The following is a 21,872-nucleotide window of genomic DNA, read 5'->3' on the forward strand; positions in this document are numbered from 1 at the left end:
CTACCAGTGTTAAAGACTGCGATGGAGCTCCGTATGCCACGGCAAACTGGCTGACACTGACGGCGGCGGTGCACAAATGCTGCGCAGCTAGCGCCATTCGACGGCCAACACCGCGGTTCCTGGTGTGTCCGCTGTGCCGTGCGTGTGATCATTGCTTGTACAGCCCTCTCGCAGTGTCCGGAGCAAGTACGGTGGGTCTGACACACCGGTGTCAATGTGTTCTTTTTTCCATTTCCAGGAGTGTATTTTCATTTTACAGTTACATCACCAACTGCCGATATAGTTAGCTTTAGATGGGTTCCCTTAAGGGGATACGGAATCACCTATCCCCGCAATGTTAATATATGCCTACTATAGGGAACATTTTCTCACAAACTACTGGAGACAGAGAGGTAAAAATTTTACTGTATGTGCATTCATATGTTACAACAATACTGAAACAACAGTTTATTGTCAAAGTATTTTCTTACAGAGATATTGTACATTTATTTTTAAGTAAATTTTTTCCATCGCTTTTTACTAGACTATCACCCCTAAGTCTTTTGTAAATCAAGTAATTAAAAAATCGTTGTTTCAGTATGTAATAGGGACCTATGTCACTACGTCATAAAAATTTCAGACTTCTAGGTTGACCAGTACCTGAGATAATGTTCCTAGATGAAGTAAAAAGTAAACTTACGGGAAACGGAGAAAGAAGATTAAAACATTCCTGATCCGTAGCTAATACCCCCTTCACAGTCTTCATAATCATCTTCAAGTCTTCTTTTGGCACCCCTCTGCACCTGTCTTGCTTTTTTCACTAATGTCTTGATTATATTATCAGCATGCCTTAGTCTGTGCTGATCTAAAAAGAACATAGCACGTACCGTACGGGAACCAACACACATACCCAACTTTTGAAGGACCTGGCATTTAGTTATATTTCCAAGATTGAAGGTTGCCACAGCATCATACACACCAAAATGTAGTGTATTAATTCCGACAAACACTGTTTTTGGGAGACGATGCCATATCACACTATTCAAGCACTCGTTGGGGTTCTGCGTTTTTCCGTGAAGACATTTCATCAGAAGACTTCTGTCAGCCAGATCTCTGAAAATGGGCTTTATTTCTGCCATGATGGCTGATGGTAGACTGTGGTGGTGAATGTATTTCTCTCCTGTTGTTAGTCCCCTATTGTATTTACACCAGCTGTTTTCACCTTTGGGGCACAAACCATGTTGTGGATGCTCATCCGTGGATGCGGTGTGGAAATATAAAGCCCATATAGCTCTCCTCATTTCTTCAAGATTGCCTGTATTTTGCCTGATTGCAAGGCCATAGCAGTTCTGAATGTGGTCTATTATGGAATCAGTCAATCTTCCTCTGCCATCCAAGGTTTTCCCATCATCTAGTTTTTTCCCTTTCATAACTGATTTTAACCTTCTCAGCCTGGCACCCATTCTCTTCTGCACATGTCCTATACATTCAAGTTTGCTTATATTTACACTGTTCCCATATGGTTTGCTTTCCAAAACTTCTTTGAATGCTTTAGAGTCACCATCTCCCAGATATTTGACATAGCGAACATTATACCACTGTGAAGAGCGATGAAAAATTTTCTTCACCCCAGCAACCTCCATGCCACCACTACTACCATAATAATTAGCAATACAGTCATCACTGTGTTCATTTTTCAGCCTGCCTGTGCACCTACAGTATTTAGACATTATTGCAACATCAATAACCTTGCCAGTATCAACACTAGTTGCTGTTACAACACCATTGTTGGAGGTGTGGCCCCTTTTCTGCCACGTGCCATCAAACGCCACTGTGAGGTCACGACTGCCGTCATTTTCTTCCACTGCTTCTTCCACAGCAACCTGCATTGACTTCTGTGCTACATCTTCAACTGCAGATCCTAGTACATAATTGTAAGCTTCAAACTTTGAAGGTGCACTTGGAAGATTTAGAACACCACATAGCATATCACCAGCTGCTTTGCCCTTACCAATTGCTCGCAATCCATAAACTAACCTAATATTTACACTATAAAGTTCAGTTTTCTTGTATCCATTATTTACAGTTACTGAAACCGAACTTGGAAACTTACAGCTGTATTTACAAACACTGCATATTAAATTAAACTGGGCAGCCAGGCCAACATGGGATTCTACTTTCAGAGAAACGTTTCCATGACATTTTTTGCAGCACAAACTGTTTTCAAGAGCTTCACACAATATATTCGTATCAATGAGTTCAAAAACTTCATTCCCTCTATCAAGTAAATTATATTTCTCTTCCAAATCTCTTAGTTTTTTATGAGAAGCACTGTTTTCATTTGGTGTAAGTTCGTTCGGCAAATCAGTAATAAGTGGATTCACATTTTCCAACAGTGATGATGATGAACTGCTTTGCTTTGCTAATGAATCATTATTTCTTTTCTTTTGCCAGTTCACACGCTTTTTAAATACTTTTGCTTTAGCTCTAGGCATTTTCACTGCGAAAAATGAAGCACTAAATACGAAATAACTCAACAACAACTACTTTCTTATATCACACTGTTTACAAAACAGTCCCGCCACAAAGTCAAAGAGTAACTTGAGGAAACCAGAGAGAAACATTTTCGGGCAACTAGTGTATAAATAGTCGCTGGAAACCGGGATATTTGAATTCATGTCACTTTAAAGGTACTGCCAAAAAGTTCATGGTCAGCCACGAGAGACGTGTATAACTAAAGCGCAATACCCGATCTCACAAATATATAAAAATAAAATAGTTATAATTGTAGTAGAGCTATGTATGATACGTCATTTTAAAGAGGAAACATGGCAGAATATAATACGCCAATAAAAAAAATTCGATTTTTTAACCCAAAATCCGATTCCGTATCCCCTTAAGTATTTGTTACTCCAGTGTGAAATCGACATTCGAAGTCACTTACATCTCCTGAACGACGCATTTTACTGTTACTGCTCCTGTTCGGACGACAGAATACCGTCAGTCTCCTCTTATACTTGGGGGTCTGTCTCTCATTATATTTTCCATCAGATAGTGCCACTTCTTTGGAGCGCTCATTTCGTGTCGAATAGGTAGAGGCCTCGAGGTTCTGTGGCGAGTTATTTATGACCTGCCGCCTGGGGGAGGGTTAGGATGGAGGGAGTGAGGCTGGTGTTACAAATATACACATGACAGAAAGTGAGGGAATTGCTATAGACAGACTCCGAATCCTCTACTATATTTATTTAAAATGTACACCACATGTGACTGACGTCAAGAACTGTACTATGCAGTCATCACATCTAAGCTGGCCGCGGTAGCCGAGCGGTTCTTCTCGCCCAGTCCGGCACCGCGCGAGTGCTGCGGTCGCAGGTTCGAATCCTGCCTCGGGCATGGATGTGTGTGATGTCCTTAGGTTAGTTAGGTTTAAGTAGTTCTAAGTTCTAGGGTACTGATGACCACAGCTGTTAAGTTCCATAGCGCTCAGAGCCATTTTAACCATCACATCTAAGACATGGTGATAATCATGTACCTCGGGAGTAGCGTCTCAGAATGACGTGTGGCAAGCGTACAGTCTGTGCAGCTGAAGAGAGATGCTAGAAATAACGTCAGCCTGTGGCGAAAGTACTTCCGCTCCAGGATGGCACCTCTGGTCAGGATAAGCGACCCTTTGAAGACTACGACAGCGAACTAATATTGTACGAGCGTATTCCACCTATTTCTGCAAAACACAAATTCAGCTTAGTTTCCTTACGAACCATGTTTCTGGACATATGTGACATCATCAGCATGTCATTATTTTATTTCACACCCTACGTAATATTTCGAACTTCAGACACGACAGTTTCACTATTTTATACTACACTTCGCATGTGCTGCACACATTTATAATTCCATTTCACCTCACTCAGTGAAGTTACAAACAGGTGAACGTGTTTATCTTCTTCATCCACATCTCCATATCGCTTTTACCATCTACGCATTTACCTTTCCCTCATTAAATCCTTTACACCTGTAACGTTCCCTGGCAGTACACACACTATTAATAAAATGAAATGACATTTAATTGTACTATGTACGCCGCTATGAAGCAATTCGTATGTACTGTAATTGTTTAACAAAAAGTATTATTTAATTTTGTATAAAGGACGTTGGTTATTATTGTAAAATTTTCTGTAATAATATTCTCGATGTATTTATGAATGTAATATTTCTATACTCATAATGTGATTACGAAATATGTTAATATCTGCGATGAAAAAAATGTAAAATATAGCCACAGAGGAGAATAATGTTGTAGGATTACAAAGAGATGTTAATGGTCAGCAATAATATAAATAGCACTGCATGGTGTGCATTCTTTGTCGTCTTCCTCGAGAGCTGAGAGAGAGAGGAACCTGTTACGTAGCGTTATATGACTGAGTAGACTTCTTTTGTCTGTATCTATCTTTAGCCGCCATTAGAGCAGAAATTATAAAGGTGTGTAATTTTAATTACTGTTGTGACCTAAATACATTATAATTTATCAAAATTGTGTATTACTAATGTATATTAGCTTGCCCATGTCATCTATAATATTTCTTTAAAGAATTTTCAGCACTTTTAGCGATTATCGTTGGTGTTGCTGGGCTGTGCCGCAACCGAACGATTTGCGGCGGCGGCACATTTAAAAAATTGTTCCACTATAAAATTAACCAAACCCGTAAATCGGGAGCAGGTAAAATTGGCAGTGAATTACGAAATATTTTTCTTTTACAGCGATCCTGAGGCTGAATGAATTTATTACTGGTTTTACATTTGTGCATTCATAGGCGGATAATTAACGTTGAAGTTGTTAATCTGTTGGTTCTTTCAATTTCTAAAGCAAATAACTTAAACATATAGTGAAATGTGTTTTGTCAATGATAATTAAACGTTCAGGTCGGCTTGGCAATATTTAACAATTTTATGCTAACAGAGACAGTCTTGTGTTCCATAGCTAACGCCGGGAAAGAATTCAGTAAATATTTAAAAACCCACTGCATATAGAAAATATATGCCATGGCCGAAATACGTAAAAAAATTAATTTAAATAATTTTCAAAGTCATAAATGTTATTAATCAGTTAGTTTGAATTTATCAGCATGAGAGGGTTGCTAAAGTTCACGAAATTTTAAATGTGCTTAATTCTGTCTAAATGAATGTTTATTACCACACGTAAGAAAAAAGGGGTTCTACAACAAAGTTCGTACAGAAAGAGTAAATAACAGAAGTATTTAAAGCCATTTCTTCCCCATTTTCATCCATTCATTTTTTTCATAATTTTTTTTCTCATTAAACACCCACGTATTAGGGTTGTTATTGACCTATTTGTAGATTTTGTCAAGTTAGGCCTATTTCCACAAGATGGTAAATCAGAAAGTAAGGAGGACAACAACATCCAAAAGATCATCTTTGTGCTATTCCTGCCTTTTGTGAACTATCTGTGTAGGTCATTTTACTCCCTCGTCACTGTCAATCACGCATCACCGAGATAGAAATAATTAGCACAGGTTTTTAATTTCGGCACGTTTACCAATCGCAAGTTAACCTGCCAACAATGGCAATGAATGAACAGCATGGAGGCAATAAAAATTCTGGTCTTTTCACAACAATTTCATTCAGAAAAAGTTAGTTTAAAGCAGCTGTAGACGCTAAAGGGTATTGGACACGGTATTAGACGGAATAATCTCTTCGCATAACAGAAACATGTCTCAAAAGCGACCGCTTGAGTGTGAAGTCGCAAAAGGCGAATGATGTGTACGGCATACGACGCCCCACGTGTTGTCTATCATGCAACCACAATGTTGTTGTTGTTGTGGTCTTCAGTCCTGAGACTGGTTTGATGCAGCTCTCCATGCTACTCTATACTGTGCAAGCTTCTTCATCTCCCAGTACCTACTGCAGCCTACATTCACCTGAATCTGCTTAGTGTATTCATCTCTTGGTCTCCCTCTACGATTTTTACCCTCCACTCTGCGTTCCAATACTAAATTGGTGATCCCTTGATGTCCCAAGACATGTCCAACCAACCGATCCCTTCTTCTAGTCAAGTTGTGCCACACACTTCTCTTCTCCCCAACCCTATCCAATACCTCCTCATTAGTTACGTCATCTACCCACCTAATCTTCAACATTTTTCTGTAGCACCACATTTCGAAAGCTTCTATTCTCTTCTTGTCCAAACTATTTATTGTCCATGTTTCACTTCCATACATGGCTACACTCCATACAAATACTTTCACAAACGACTTCCTGACACTTAAAACTATACTCGATGTTAACAAATTTCTCTTCTTCAGATACGCTTTCCTTGCCATTGGCAGTCTACATTTTATATCCGCTCTACTTCGACCATCATCAGTTATTTTGCTCCCCAAATAGCAAAACTCTTTTACTATTTTAAGTGTCTCATTTCCCAATCCAATTCCCTTAGCATCGCCCGACTTAATTCGACTACATTCCATTATCCTCGTTCTACTTTAGTTGATGTTATATCCTCCTTTAAAGACACTGTCCATTCATTTCAACTGCTCTTCCAAGTCCTTTGCTGTCTCTGACAGAATTACAATGTCATCGGCGAACCTCAACGTTTTTATATCTTCTCCCTGCATTTTAATACCTACTGCAAATTTTCCTTTTGTTTCCTTTACTGCTTGCTCAATATACAGATTGAATAACATCGGGGAGAGGCTGCAACCCTGTCTCACTCCCTTCCCAACCACTGCTTCCCTTTCATGTCCCTCGACTCTTATAACTGCCATCTGGTTTCTGTACAAATTGTAAATAGGCATTCGATCCCTTTATTTTACCCCTTCCACCTTTAGAATATGAAAGAGAGTATTCCAGTCAACATTGTCAAAAGCTTTCCCTAAGTCTACAAATGCTAGAAACATAGGTTTGCCTTTCCTTAATCTTTCTTCTAAGATAAGTCGTAGGGTCAGTATTGCCTCACGTGTTCCAACATTTCTACGGAATCCAAACTGATCTTCCCCGAGGTCGGCTTCTACCAGTTCTTCCATTCGTCTGTAAAGAATTCGCGTTAGTATTTTGCAGCTGTGACTTGTTAAACTGATAGTTCGGTAATTTTCACATCTGTCAACGCCTGCTTTCTTTGGGATTGGAGTTATTATATTCTTCTTAAAGTCTGAGGGTATTTCGCCTGTCTCATACATCTTGCTCACCACAATATTGGCTGCTAATGGCAACAGGGGACGAGAGTGGGGGGTACGCAGTGGTGATCGCATCATGAGGCTACCGATCATAGCTGAACTACTCAGTCGACGACTAAGTCAACAACACAGCCACAGTGCTAGTGATCTTGATAGAAAGTAGAGCAATGACAACCGTAAACAAGGCAAACATTGCATTATATCGACAGCATCAGTTACCGAAGTTGATACTTTGTCAGAAAGGAACCCAGGAATTTTGTAGAGTGAGGGAGACGTGACAGATGAAATGTTAGCTTTTCTGCAAGATGTGCCAGAGGAATGTGCGGTGTCGTATACGCTCGACTGTGAAGACAACGTACATGAGGACCACAATGATGGTAATGCACATTTAGCAATTTAAAGTGATACTGAAAGAGTTGTCGACGCATGTAATTTATCATCCTTGCTGCACAGGGGGCCACAAATACCGTCTCCAGTGAAACGTAGTAAAAGACAATCATTGTCCAAGGAACGGGTACTAAATATAATTATGTACATGGAAGATCTGTCGTAGCATACAGTCAGTTCCACAAGAAAGTGTGGACCGTAATTTTAAACGTAGCGTAGCGATTGGATTGACTATTAGGTAATTGTGCAATTAGTAATAACATGTATTTTCGTGTAAACATATATTTATAATAGTGCCTTTTATTTCATACAGATAACAGCGTACACTTTCTTGTGGGACTGACTGTAGTAAGAAAGCAATTATGAATAAGTTCGCAGCAATTCTTAAGAAAAATGCTGATATACAAGGCACGACTAGGCGCCCTTGCTACAAAAACTGGTGTTTGCAGGTTTCAAGGATACTCGATACCATTTACGGGATTTTTATGATAGTGACCTACTACGTTATGCACATCAATTTGCGCGCGACATAGATTACAGTGATTTCAATGGGTGGTTGCATAACTTCAAACAGTGCTACGGAATTGGAAGACCTATGACGATGAAATTTCAAAGCATCAAGTTGACATATGTACATGAGATAAACAAACGTACATGAGATAAACAAACGTATTCCATTGTTCAGTAGGGAGTATGTTTTTAACTGAGATTTGAAGAGGACATTCATATGAGAGATCAATGTCTTTAACGCATTCGTATACAATTATGCCGACTGATAATCTGGGTGGTAATGGCTCTAAAGCTATTGTTCTGCGTGGTGCTCTGCCTCCTGCAATTGTTTCTCGTGCGCCTGATCTTACAAAGGCAGTAGGGAATATTTAACTCACAGGAAGCAAGAGTGGGAAAATGGGCGTAAAAGTACAACTATGGTTTGAGCACTGCCTTTGGACAACAGCTGGTCAAAATAACTTGCTTTTGCTTTGTTGCTGCTATGCACATAAAAATTATACTCCTTTAGAGCAAATTATCCGTCCTGAACACTGCGTGATATTGCAATCCATACCATATGAAACCACTAGACAAATTCAGCTTCTGGATGTTCGTTTTTCCCTGAATATAAATCATATTATGGCACGGTCTGCAGCTACACCTTAAACTATAGCCAGTTTCACGGTGAGCTCCACGACAGACTGTTTCACATTCGGTTACATGCCGTCGCATTCCAACAGTTTTCATCATCCCGTTACACCAATATGATTCTGAAGGCATTCTTTAGGAGCGGATACGTAGCTGAACGTTCTGCGCGATTTGTATCTCCCAAGGAGTTCGCCTTCAGTCTTGATGGTGCGAACCCTTGTGATCACTGTGACACGCCATTTTTCATTAGATGTTCGTGGTGCTAGACAATGTTTTGTTCTGAACATGTCTTGAGTGTTGACGATATTCATTTTATGAAGTCTACTACATATATACCATATAAGTTTGATGTCTGTACCTGCGGCACACTCTTTTCTACCTTCACTCCTGATGCACATGGTGAGTCATTAAAAGTTTATATTTTCCCTATCAAAATTGTTAACACAGTATTTTCGAGTGAGACTTACTAAAGACTGAACTTGCGACCTTGCACTCAAGGAGTAGATGTCAATAGTAGTGCCCACGTGCTTCAAGGCAATCGATTCTGACTGATGGCCTCACCAGTTTGGTCCCTTAGGAGTCACACACGCAATCGATTCCCTTCTGCAGCTCATGGCCATTGCGGCCTCAACGTATGAAGAACTCACCAGGTGTCCCAGGCGCAGGCGACGGTTGCGTTGGCGACCACGTCAGCGGGCACGCCGTCCGCCATCGCGCTCGTGTCCGCCAGCATGGTGTGCAGAACCCCCAGTGCTGCGCCGGCAGCCATCGCGCTGGGTCCGTACATGTTCCCCACCCACAGCGCCACCGGCTCCTGGTACGTACCCAGCACTGTAGGCACACACAAGTTTCAGCCTGGCTCACAAATGCGCATCACTAAGCGGCGAGTGCTCTGTAGCTGATCGAACTGGAAACAGTGTGGTCGCCGAGGCAAGGATGGGGTAACGGAGGGAGCGAAATGATATGGAACTGGGATTCGATACATTATTCACACTAGTTTTCCGGTTACCAGGATTTTCTATTTTAGTTTCACAAAGGTACTGGCTGCATATAATACGAGGGTGAGTCAAATGAAAACGCTAAATTTGTAATAACAAATCGAAATTTCGCGCCGTTAACCCGTAAGTAGGTAAGCGTGCTACAAACAGCGTGCAGAAACTCCTGTAGGTGGCAGCATAGTGCAGATGCGCACATACCGTCGAAGTGTCAGTATACAGATGGCCGCCCCACTTGCGACTTGCCCCAGGGAAGAAAGCGTTCTGTTATTCGGTTTTTGCGTGGTGAAGGTGTGAAACGTATTGAAATTCATCGACGAATGAAGGTTCAGTACGGTGATGCATGTGTGTCACAGCAGCAAGTCTACGAATGGAGTACCAAGTTCGCAAATGGTGTGACTTCAGTGGAAGATGCTCCTCGTCCAGGTAAGGGAAAACGAGTTGTGACTCCACAGAACATTGCAGCAGATGAAGCCTTTGTGATGGAAAACCGCCAAGTGACACTGAATGGCATTGACAGATTAGTCATGGGTCAGCACACCACATTGTGCATGATGTGCCCCACTTTCACAAAGTGTGTGCAAGATGGGTGCCACGTCAACTGAAATGAGAGAATGAAGTGTTGATGCTTGTGAAGAACTTCTTCGGCGCTTTGAGCGAGAAGGTGATGGCTTCCTTGCAAGAATCGTTACTGGGGACGAAACCTGGATTCACTTCCACCAACCGGAAACGAAGAGAGCGAGCAAGGAATGGCGCCATTCCTCATCACCAAAACCAAAGAAGTTTCGAACAGAACCATCAACAGGAAAGGTTATGATGACCCTTTTTTGGGGCGAAAAAAGGCGACATTTTGGAGCATTACATGCCAAGAGGGACCACTGTCAGCAGTGCATCATACACAGACCTCATAAAAATCATCTGCGGCCTGTAATTAAATCAAAACCACGTGAATTGCTGTCAGAAGGGTCCTTTTGCACCATGACAATGCAAGGCCCCACACTGCCCGTACAACAGTTGCAACAATCACAGACCTGCATTTTGAGTGTCTTCCTTATCCACCACACTCACCAAACCCTGCCCCAAGTGATTTACATATGTTTGGACTACTCAAAGATGCAATGGGAGGAAAGAAGTCCCTCTCTGATTAAGAGGTGCTGAAAGGTCTCTGTTGGATTCCTTTCATGTTAATTTCTTAAATCTGTTGTCATTTACGGCATAAATTCCTCTTCTAAATTTACTGTGGTGTTTCTGACTATCTGGGAGGAGACTGAGCAGTGAAACTTGTTACTTTTACACATAAACAAGAACCATCTGTCACACTACTACACAGTTTATATGTAATTCATGTCACACAGTCTCATACGGAACCTACATCCGCTTTCTTTTATATACTGTATATGATAAGATACTGTCATCCCCCTTCCCTTCTGTGTGAGAGGATGAATGAGAAAATGTATTTCTAGTTGCATGCTTGATGGTAGCAGACAAGTCTGTCTGCTAGAGAACAGTAGGACCAACGTCGGAACAGGTAGCTACGCTTTCTAAAAGCAGAGAGGTTTCTATTCTTAGTACAGTCTGTCCGTCCCTTGTCATGTTGGTCTAGGAAGCTGCCTCTCTGGTCACTTCCGTTTGTATATGTTAAGCACGCTCGGCAGTGGCCCAGGTCAGTCTGTCCGCGGCGAGCATCTGAAGTGGTAAGATCTCCGGCTAAGCGCGTGTCTGCTAAGTCCGTAGGACAATGGATTTCTTAAGTTCAGCCTAACTGAAAATTTAATCGCCTTTATTCCAGGTTTAGCTCTAAAATATCTAATGTTATCTTACATTGCAACGCAGTGTATTTCGAGTGTGAAGTTCGGAATGTCTTCCAGTAGTTGCTTTGTCACTACTTTGTGAGTAAAGTGGAACCACGTGTTAATCAGTAACTGTAACTAAGATCATCAATCTTAAATGCGAATGTGCGTGAGATTATAACGTCTAGTCTTGACAATATTTTTCAATATACCTACTTTTCTTTAATGTTCAACCCACGTGGGGTGTACTTTGTGAGACCAGTACCACGTGCTTATACAATTGTTTGACCCATCAGGTTAATAGTAAGACGTTAGTAACCAGTTCGAGGTTTTTCTTTTGTAAACTGCTTTTCGATCTAATTTATTTTAATCATCAAAATTACTGTGGAGTTACACTCTTTGTGTAAACCAAGTTGACCACGTGAAGCATGTGGTATAATCATCAAAGTAGCCTTCAGCTATTCTTTTCGGGAAGGTTTCACAGAGAGTTAGTATAAATTTAGTATACCAGTGTGTGGTAATTACATGATGGACAGGATTGTGCTACGAACATAACTTCTTTGGGTGAAAATTGAATCGGTTGGTAGTGGTTAATTTCCTCTTGCATATGTTTCAACGTTCTTCGTGTGTTATTTTATGAATGCAGTGTTGTATGCAGTCTCCCAATCTTGGCTCCATATTTGATGTGCTCTGTAAGATAACAAACTCACATTTTCACAATCCTAAATAAGGCACCAGTTTAGTTATGATTCAAGTTTAATATGCTGAAATTTCAATGATCAATGTTAAAATAAAATTCCAAATATAAACTGATTTATTTCTTTTTATTTAAATTCTCTTTTTATATATATATATATATATATATATATATATATATATATATATATAATCACCGGTTGTCATATGACGATTAAAAGATATAATTAATGTTAGTCTGGTTGGGAATTTGGTAAGCTAGACTGGATACCTGGTGAAACAGTTGCTCAGTAATGCAAGGTTAACTTCCCCAGACAAAAAAATGGCTCTGAGCACTATGGGACTTAACATCTACGGTCATCAGTCCCCTAGAACTTAGAACTACTTAAACCTAACTAACCTAAGGACAGAACACAACACCCAGCCATCACGAGGCAGAGAAAATCCCTGACCCCACCGGGAATCGAACCCGGGAACCCGGGCGTGGGAAGCGAGAACGCTACCGCACGACCACAAGATGCGGGCTTCCCCAGAAAGCTCACAGCTTTTAACCCACTTTTATGGCCTTGAATGTCAGCACCGCTTACACCTCAAAATAATGCAACAACATTACACATGGCGACCCTGTTCTGTGATTCCGCTGGTCTCTGGAATCTCTGAAACGTTAGATTGCGAGCGTTGTATAATCTTAATTTTTTTTCCCCTGCAGCGCTCAAACAACTTCTGCGTTGTTTCTGAGCAGACTTTCAAATGAGTCACGGCGTTGTTGAACAGCATTGTTTGCCTTGTTCTTTTGTTTTCTATATTTGTGTGTTTTATGTGTGTGTGTTTTTTTTTCTCGCTTGTAAATTGCACTGCTTCGATCAAAGATTAAAATTTCTTTCGCGTGTGAAGAAGTGCGTACTAGGTTTGGTACCTTTCGTTTAACTGTCGCAATTTTTGGGGGATACATTTATTGTGATTAGTGTTTTGCGTACCGGGTATAAATTGAACTAATGCAGACACGTAACCAAGCTAAAAGTAGGCGGTCCAACAACTTAAGCAACATGGACCAACGGGATAATTTGATTTCGAATATTAATGCGTCGGACGGTTCCGAAAATGCAATGGGGAATACTTCAGACGAAATGCAAAACAGGATGAACGGGCTCACAGCAGAGCCAGAAATTAATTTGCCTCCTACTAACCAAATTGATTTGGCAGAACTCATGAAAGCCTTGTTGCAACAAAATAAAGAAAACATAGAGAAATCAGAAAAATCGTTCTGAGGACAAAAAGAATCATCTGAAAAATCGATCCGAGAGCTAGGTGAACAAATGAAGCAGAAATCTGAAAAATCTATTCGAGAGGTAGGTGAACAAATGACGCAGAAATCTGAAAAATCGATCCGAGAGCTAGGCGAACAAATGACAGAGAAATCTGAAAAATCGATCCGCGAGCTAGGTGAACAAATAGACGAAAAACTAATCCAGCAGACAAATAAAGTCGACGAGTCGATGCAGAGAGTGTCTGATGATATCTCACAAAGAATAAACAATCTGGCAAGTGAATTAAAAAGCGATATTATGAAAAAATTAGGCCGTACACTTAAACAAATCGATGACTGTCTGCAAGCCTTAGAACAGGGCAAGCGGAGTCGTGATGCAGAATCGAAAGAGAGCGAAGAACAGCTACTTAGGAATTTCCAAGCGCTGAGAGAAGAATGCCAAAGGGAACACCAGCAGGTACTCTCGAGGGTCCAGGAGGCAGAAACGCATTGTCCCACGTCCGTTAGCAACACAGTAGCAGACAACAGTCAAGCGATTCACGCACTCGAACAGCAAATACAACAATTGAAGCAGACTGGGGCAGAGGACAACAGACAAATACAGGATAAGATTGCGGCATTAGCGGACATTGTAGGCACGATGAAGGTGATGGAGAGCGATAACAATACCACACCGGTAGCAGTCATAGAGACTGAAGAACTGCGTTCGCTTCTTAGATTTCAGAAGGGACACTTCGAAGTGAACAGGCTGCACAAAGCCATAACAGGCGAATTACAAGAACGCGTGGGGCATCTGGAAAGCCGCATTGGGTGTGATTCCGAACTCGCCAATAGCACTAAAAGTAGCCGTACGCACAGTGCAGAGAGGGACTCCGGCCACAAGGGAGATTTTGACGACAGGGAAGAATGTATTTTGAGGGGCAGACATGAGAAAAATAGAAACATTCAAGGGCCTCGCCAGGAGGAAATGCGGGGATTTGATTTCAAACATTTCCTTACAGTGAGAAAGTTTGAGATATTCCGAAATTCGCAAAAAGGAATACATCCACTAGCATGGCTCGAGCAATTTGAATTCTGCCTTCCCCCCGACTGGGCAGATTCACGTAAGATAGAATATATGTGTGGCTATTTGGAAGGCGAACCGGCGATTCGCACGAGGTCGGCAGCGCGTCACTGCAACTCCACTCGGGAGTTTCGACAAGCCTTTCTGTCCACCTATTGGTCGGAAGCGGCATAAGATAGGGTCAAGCTTGGCATAATTATGCTGCCAAATTTGAACCAGTCTGGTTTCGGCAGCTCAGCACGCCTATTCGACCACATGCTGCAGGCAGATCAATTTTTATACAACCCATACGGGCCTGCGGAACTAATTAGGATATGCATCACCAAATTGCCGATGCACTTGCGCCACGTCATTCTTGCGGGACGATGCAAAGAGGATGTGGAAACATTTAAGACTCTTCTCCAAGAGTTGGAATACAATACAGGAGAATGCCCGCCTAATCAGGCACGAAGTTATTACGGGGCACAGCAGCGCGATCGCAGTCGTGGCTGTAGTACTAATCAACGGCGTGACTGGTCGTCGCGACGCGAACGGAACAATAATCGGGACCGGCCGTATAGAAACTGGGGTAACAGTCGCGAACACAGGTGGAACAACGGAAATGGTCGAGGACGTGGACAGTATCGTGAACTCAACAGTTACGGCAACCAGAATCGATACTACGGTGAACACGGTGGGAATGGGACTGTAGGCGGAGCACCTCATGATGTTGAAACTCGGCCGGCTAACCCTCGACGTAATCCAGCAAATGGAAATGAACAAAACCGGCAATGACAAACGATCAGCGCAGAAGGCGCCCAATCGGAACAAATGAGTGACATGGGAAATGAGTGCATACGGTATATAGAGTGGGAAGATATTAGAGAGGATTTGTTACAAGAAACTATGAGTGCTAAAATTTCGGGAATAAATCCAGTCGTGACAGTTGCAGTAAACGAAATATGTTTTAAGTGTGTCATTGACACTGGAAGCCCTTTCTCCATAGTGAGCGAGGCAGCATTTCAAAAATGCGAAGGGACTGGAACTTGGCCCGTTTTTCAAGTGCGAGGAATAAAGGTGAAGGGCGCAATCTACGGTAAGAGCGTAGAAATCCGAAGGCAGACTCGGCTTAATTTTACCTTCCAGGGAAGAGAGTTTAGGTACAACTTCTTTTGCTCCCAATGCTGAATGTGGCAATGATTTTGGGAAATGACTTCATGAATGCCCACCATGCAGTAATTGACATGGGTGGAGGAGTAATGACATTTGAAGCTGGGGATCAGCCAATTAATTTAGTATTTGATGAATGCATATTACGTGTCGAGCCAGAAATCAGTTGCCTAAAATTTCAAGCTCAAACCGAGTCGCAACCCAGACTAGAGCTACTCGTGAACTATGTAAGTGAGTCGTGCTCTACGTCTGGTGAGCAGGGGAAAGATGTTTTTGCTGATGCTCTGAGAAAGAGCATCGCGGGTGTCAGAACCACGGCAGGGAAAAGGTGAAATTGTATTGCCTACTTAGGAATCATGAACGGGTATTTTCTGAGGCTCCGGGGTCGATTAAGGGTTTTACTTACCAATTTAGAGTACGTGACCATCAGAATTTTTCTGTTAGACCATATCCTATTCCCGTGGCGCATAAAGCCCAGGTGGTGAAGGAAATAAACAAGATGTTAGAACAAGGAATAATTGAGCGGGCAGTAAGCCCGTACAACTCACCCTTGCTTGTCGTACCAAAACGCGACAACTCGGTTCGTTTGGTACTAGACTCGAGACAGATAAACACAATTATTATGTCGGAAACGGACAGGCTTGAGAGCCTTGAGGAACTCTTACAACGTTTCCACGGGGTAAAGGTACTATCATCTGTTGACCTCCGTTCGAGTTTTTGGCAAATCGTGGTACACCCATCTTGCAGATTATATACAGCGTTCCTGTGTTATGGAAATTGTTTCCAATTCCGGCGTCTCCCGTTCGGACTAAACGTCTCATCAGCTGCTTTTATAAGGGGATTAAATAGCATTTTGCCTGAGGATTTGAAACAGCGAGTGACAATTTACGTGGATGACATATTAATTGCGGAAAAGTCGTGGGAGGATCATAATGACGTTCAGAACAGACTACTGGATGTTTTTGAGAAGGCAGGTGTAACAGTCAACTTAGATAAGTCACAGTTCGGACAATAGAAGATAAAATTCTTAGGCCATATTGTCTCAGCAAATGGAATACAACCTGACCCGGAGAAAATTGCGGCGATAGCGGAGTGTGCAATGCCGACAAATGAAAAACAGTTGCGAGCATTCTTAGGCCTGTGTAATTTTTAAAAGGGATATATAAATTTTAGTGTACTTGGTATATCCCGTCTATGTGGACTAATAGGGAAGAACGCTTTGTGGGTCTGGGATCAAGAGACACAGGATGAATTTTATAAATTGAAAAAGGCATTGGTAGAGGCTCCCATCCTCGTGCATCCCGACCTGACACAAGAATTCTGTGTAATGACGGACAGTTCCTTGTCAGGATTAGGTGCGGTACTGTTTCAAACGGAAGGAAATAATGATATTACAACTTGGAAAACAATCTCGTTTGTGAGCAGGGTGCTCTCTCGATGTGAAAAAAATTATTCCGTGACAGAACTCGAAGCACTCGCGATGGTTTGGGCATTCTCAAAATTTAGGTATTTCTTATTTGGAAGGATCACCAGGGTTTACACTGACCATCGTGCACTCCAATTTCTTATGAGCACAAAAATCACGCATGGGAGACTAGGACGCTGGGCACTATACCAACAGGAATATAATTTCACTGTAGAATACATTCCGGGACAGAAAAATGTAGTTGCTGACGCTTTATCGCGCATTCCTATAGGTTTGGTTCACACAGAAGAAGGGGAACTCGGTGAAACTAATTTTAGCATCCTATACTTACAGAATGTAGCGTTCGAGAACTTTGTTTCCACCTCTTTAGGGAGTATAGCGGACGAACAGGATAAGGACGCAGTATTGAAAGATATAAAGAAGAAGTGGGAGGACAAGGAGAATGTAGGAATACACCAGTACTACCTAGTGCGCAATAGAATACTATTCAAATAACGAGCCCCAGACGACTCCAGATGGGTGTTGGTGATTCCGGAGGAAATTGTAAACAAAATTATATGGTAAATACGTTTGAGTTATGGTCACTTCGGAGCACAGAAATGTTGTGAAAAACTGAAGGAGGCATGCTATTTTAATCACATGCTACGGCGTATGCGTTGTGTTCTTAGAGTGTGCGGACCTTGTCAGCGAGCAAATGCGGCCACAGTGACGTATGCTGCATCATTGCACCCGATAATACCAAGCAAATCTTGTGACCTCGCGGCCGTGGATCTATTTGGGCTACTAATACGATCTAAAGCAGGTTTTGCATATGTTTTCGTAGCGGTGGAGCTAACCTCCAAGTTTGTGTGTCTGACTCCGTTGAGGCGAGCAACAGGAAGGGCAGTGGCAACTGCATTTGAAAAGCAGTTTCTGCATGAAGTTGGGCGTGTGAAAAGGGTTATCTCTGATAATGGACCACAATTTAGATCGCAATACTGGCAGCGGATGCTTCGAAGGATAAAAATTAAACGTATATATATATATCTCTGTTTCACCCCAGCTCGAACCCCAGTGAGCGTATTATGGGCGAATTAAGAAAATTATGTAGGTTATACTGCAGTCGTGATCACCGATCGTGGGACATACACCTAAAAGGATTTCAAAACATAATTAATGAGTTGCCTAAAACGTCAACACAGCTTCCGCCAATCACTGTGCTAAAAAACAAGGATCCCCGAGCAAAATCAAAGAGGTGGTGCCTTGGCCACTAGAGCCGAGACTACGCCGGAACGCAATTGTTGACTTAGGTTTACGCAACATCAAGCGTGCAGCAGAAGCCAGAGTCAAGGTGTATAAGAGAAACGGGAGAAAAACAATGTTTCATGTAGTACAAAAAGTTCTTATCAGATCACACATGCTGTCTAACAAACGGTCAGGTGCCTGCAAGAAATTTTTTAATCTCTTTAACGGCCCATACCGGATAAGGAAGATTCCCCATGAAAACGCCATAGACGTTGAAACTCTTCGATCGAAGAAATCAAAAGGGCTACACCATGTGTCAAACGTAAAACCATACATCGAGTAGAAAGGACAGTGAGGAGTAGAGAAGACGGTAAAGAGAAACAATTGATTAGTTTACATTTGTGATAAATGCATTTTGAATAATATGTTGGTAAAAATAATTATAAAGATGTTTCTATGTGATTGATTGAAGTGATGTTTTTAGTTTTTTTTTTTTTCTTGTGCAATTAGGATTTAGGTTGGTCAAAATGTGAAGATAAAACGTTTCTTTGTGAACGAGTGAAATGCTGTTTATGGCTTTCTGTGTTAATTGAAAAGAGTCGCTCCTGAGAGAAGCAAGATCTGCGTTGAATTAATGCAAAACTCAGGGGAATATCCGATCTGTGGGTATTATGGGTCTGGCAAACCCAGGTCCCCAGCTGTTAGTAGCCTTGTTTCAGATTTTCTGCTTTCAGTGCCACTATCTATCTATTACTATTCTATATCTGTCAGTATAAATGAGGATCTCTTACTATAGTATGCGTGCTGTATGAATATTTTAAGATAGGAGAACTCTGAGAAGGCAATGAGTAAGTTTGGAATCTTGAAAACAGGATGCGATAATACGATTGTTTAACCAATGGCTTCCCAATAAACGCTAATATGTTAATATTGATGATATATGTCTTTTTTGTTCTTTACAGCTGAGTACGTAAAGTGCTATCTGTGAATTTCGTAAGTGGATTGATTCCCTTCAAGGTGAAAGAAGAATTGTGGTTTGTGTAATTTACGTGGCCCTGAATTATTATTGTGGTAGTCAAATGACGAGCAGTTTTCCAGCCAATGGAGAATGGAACAGATATATGGATCCTTTTTGTAGTCTTGATTGATGTTGTGCCAGAGCCTGAAAAGTTATTCTGCGTTAATACTTGTCCTAGGAAAGTGACGTTTATGTGTTTTGCTGATGCTGTGAGCATTACAGCTTACCGTTTTTGCTGTTGCGAGATGCACTGCAGCCTACATGAGTTGAACTGAGGAGATTTCTCTGTTGAAGGTAGAGGAAGAGTAAATAATATTGATTATGGGCTCTAACGAATGCTTGGTTTAATGTAATAAGGATGAAGCCAAACATTTGTCATTTAAACTACAGGAGGATTCGGATCTTTTGTGTCTGTTGTAAGTTCAATATGTTAAGATGAAACTGTTTTACAGAATAGAGGAGACCACAATTTTGCCATTCATGAGGAATGAATCAGGAATAACCACCACAGGAGAAATAACTGATTTGGAAGCGAAAGGTAACTTAAAGAAGGAACGAAATTGGAGCAAAATGGGTAAGAAAATGTAATATAACCTGTAGGATGAAAATATTTTTACCCTTCTCAGAGTCATCTGTGTGATTAATTCTTGTGCTAACGTAATTTTAGATGAAATTGTCTTACTGTTTTATGTATAAACATATGAGTATGATAAATGTATAATTGTGAGTCTCTTATCAGGTGTGTCAACTGGTATAAATGTTTTGGCGTGCAAATAACCATTGTTCTTTTTACTATGTATGTTTAAGGAAAGTTTCTCCATATTTATCATGTGACAAGACATATGCCGCGAGCGTCAAGAAGAGAACAAATTAGAACAATGTTGTAGTGGTATAAACACTGTGTTGAAGTAGCATTGAAGTAGCTTGTAGGATTAACTAGTAGTGGATTGAAGTAGAATTTTGAGAAATACATGTTTATGGGTAGTTAGTTTGTAGTATAGACAAAAGGTGTGCATGTGTGTGTGTGTGTGTGTGTGTGTGTGTGTGTGTGTGTGTGTGTGTAAATAACATGTGAACCCTATGCTTCCCTGACCTGTACTTGCACAAGGCATAATCCTATTTATTTTAGTGAATTAATAAGTAGCATTTGATTTCTTAAAACGCAAGAGAACCACATTAGTGATGTGGATTTAGATATTATATTGTCAGCTCATTTAATTTTAATTTTTATATTGTAAAGTCATTTCGCTTTTACTTTTTATATTGTCAAGTCATTTAACTTTTATTTTTATATTGTCGAATCATGTAATTTTTTTTGATTTGCAAAAAAAAATTAAGTCTCACTTTTGTTCTTAAAAATTGTGAAAGCCAATACTAAGTGGTATTATGTATGACATTTTGTAATCACAAAACTATGATGAACAATTTCTGTGAATGCAGTTGAGAACGTGAAAGCAAACCGGCTTAGCTCTTACGAGACAGCGGGAGCAGCGAGGAGGAGGACTAGTTGTAAACAGGCGGGTTTCCCAGCAGGACACACTGTCAACCGGGCCATTTCGGGAGCGCGGTGGGCAACATAAGAAGGGTACGCGGCAAACACTTTCCCTTGCACCCGGAGCTAATGGCCGGCCGCACCAGTGCGACCCTTCGTGGAGGTGATGACCTGAGATGGCCGAGCGGTCCACCGCGCGGAAATCCATCTGCTAGCAACGCACCACACGCACGCGACCGTGACGAGACGGCAGCGGTGAACCGACAGAAGACAGGGGATAAAGGGGCGTGGAGACTTTTGACAGGTACTGTCAACGACGCCTATCAACATTTCCTGGCGGAAGTCCATTTGTCAAGCGACAGTATATCATGGTTCGATGTTCTCTGGTCGCTAAGGGTGGCACATAGAAGAGCCATTAAGTGTCATCCTTGACCAGGAATATCAAACTGGCGAGCAAATTGAGGATAACTCAAGAATTTGACAACACAAGGGTCGTGGAGCCTTTTGGTACGTACTGTCCAGAGAAACTGGCAGACTTCAACGGCGCCTATCAACATTTCCTGACGGATGCCCACTGTCAAGCGACAGTAAATCATGGTTCGATGTTCTCTGGTCGCTAAGGGTGGCACAAAGAAGAGCCATTAAGTGTCATCCTTGCCCAGGAATATCAAACTGGTGAGCCAATTGAGGATAACTTAAGAATTTGACAACACAAGGGGCGTGGAGCCTTTTGGCATGTACGTCCAGAGAAACTGGCAGACTTCAACGACGCCTAGCAACATTTCCTGGCGGATGCCCACTGTCAAGAGACAGTAAATCATGGTTCGATGTTCTGTGGTAGCTAAGGGTGGCAGAAAGAAGAGCCCTTAAGTGTCATCCCTGCCCAGGAATATCAACCTGGCGTGTCAAACGAGGATACCGCACGAATTTGACAACACAAACATGGAACCAAATCGAGATATACGTGACACTGGCCACCAAGAGAAACTTCATGAGAGGGCAGAGATGGCGGGATTGCACACAACAGATGGACAAAAAATCCCTACTGACAGCGCGGTG

At 41.6% G+C, this 21,872-nt stretch overlaps 1 protein-coding gene across 1 annotated transcript in view; it reads right to left on the reverse strand.

Moving 5' to 3' along the window:
* Positions 1-21,872, reverse strand: part of LOC126235608 (fatty acyl-CoA reductase 1-like) — a 252,893-nt gene that overhangs the window by 105,208 nt on the left and 125,813 nt on the right. The window contains exon 6 of the mRNA XM_049944319.1: positions 9,341-9,524. Coding sequence (XP_049800276.1) covers positions 9,341-9,524 — 184 coding nt within the window. The remainder of the gene's footprint in view (positions 1-9,340; positions 9,525-21,872) is intronic.

Source organism: Schistocerca nitens, chromosome 2 (assembly GCF_023898315.1).
Source record: "Schistocerca nitens isolate TAMUIC-IGC-003100 chromosome 2, iqSchNite1.1, whole genome shotgun sequence".
NCBI lineage: Eukaryota > Metazoa > Arthropoda > Insecta > Orthoptera > Acrididae > Schistocerca > Schistocerca nitens.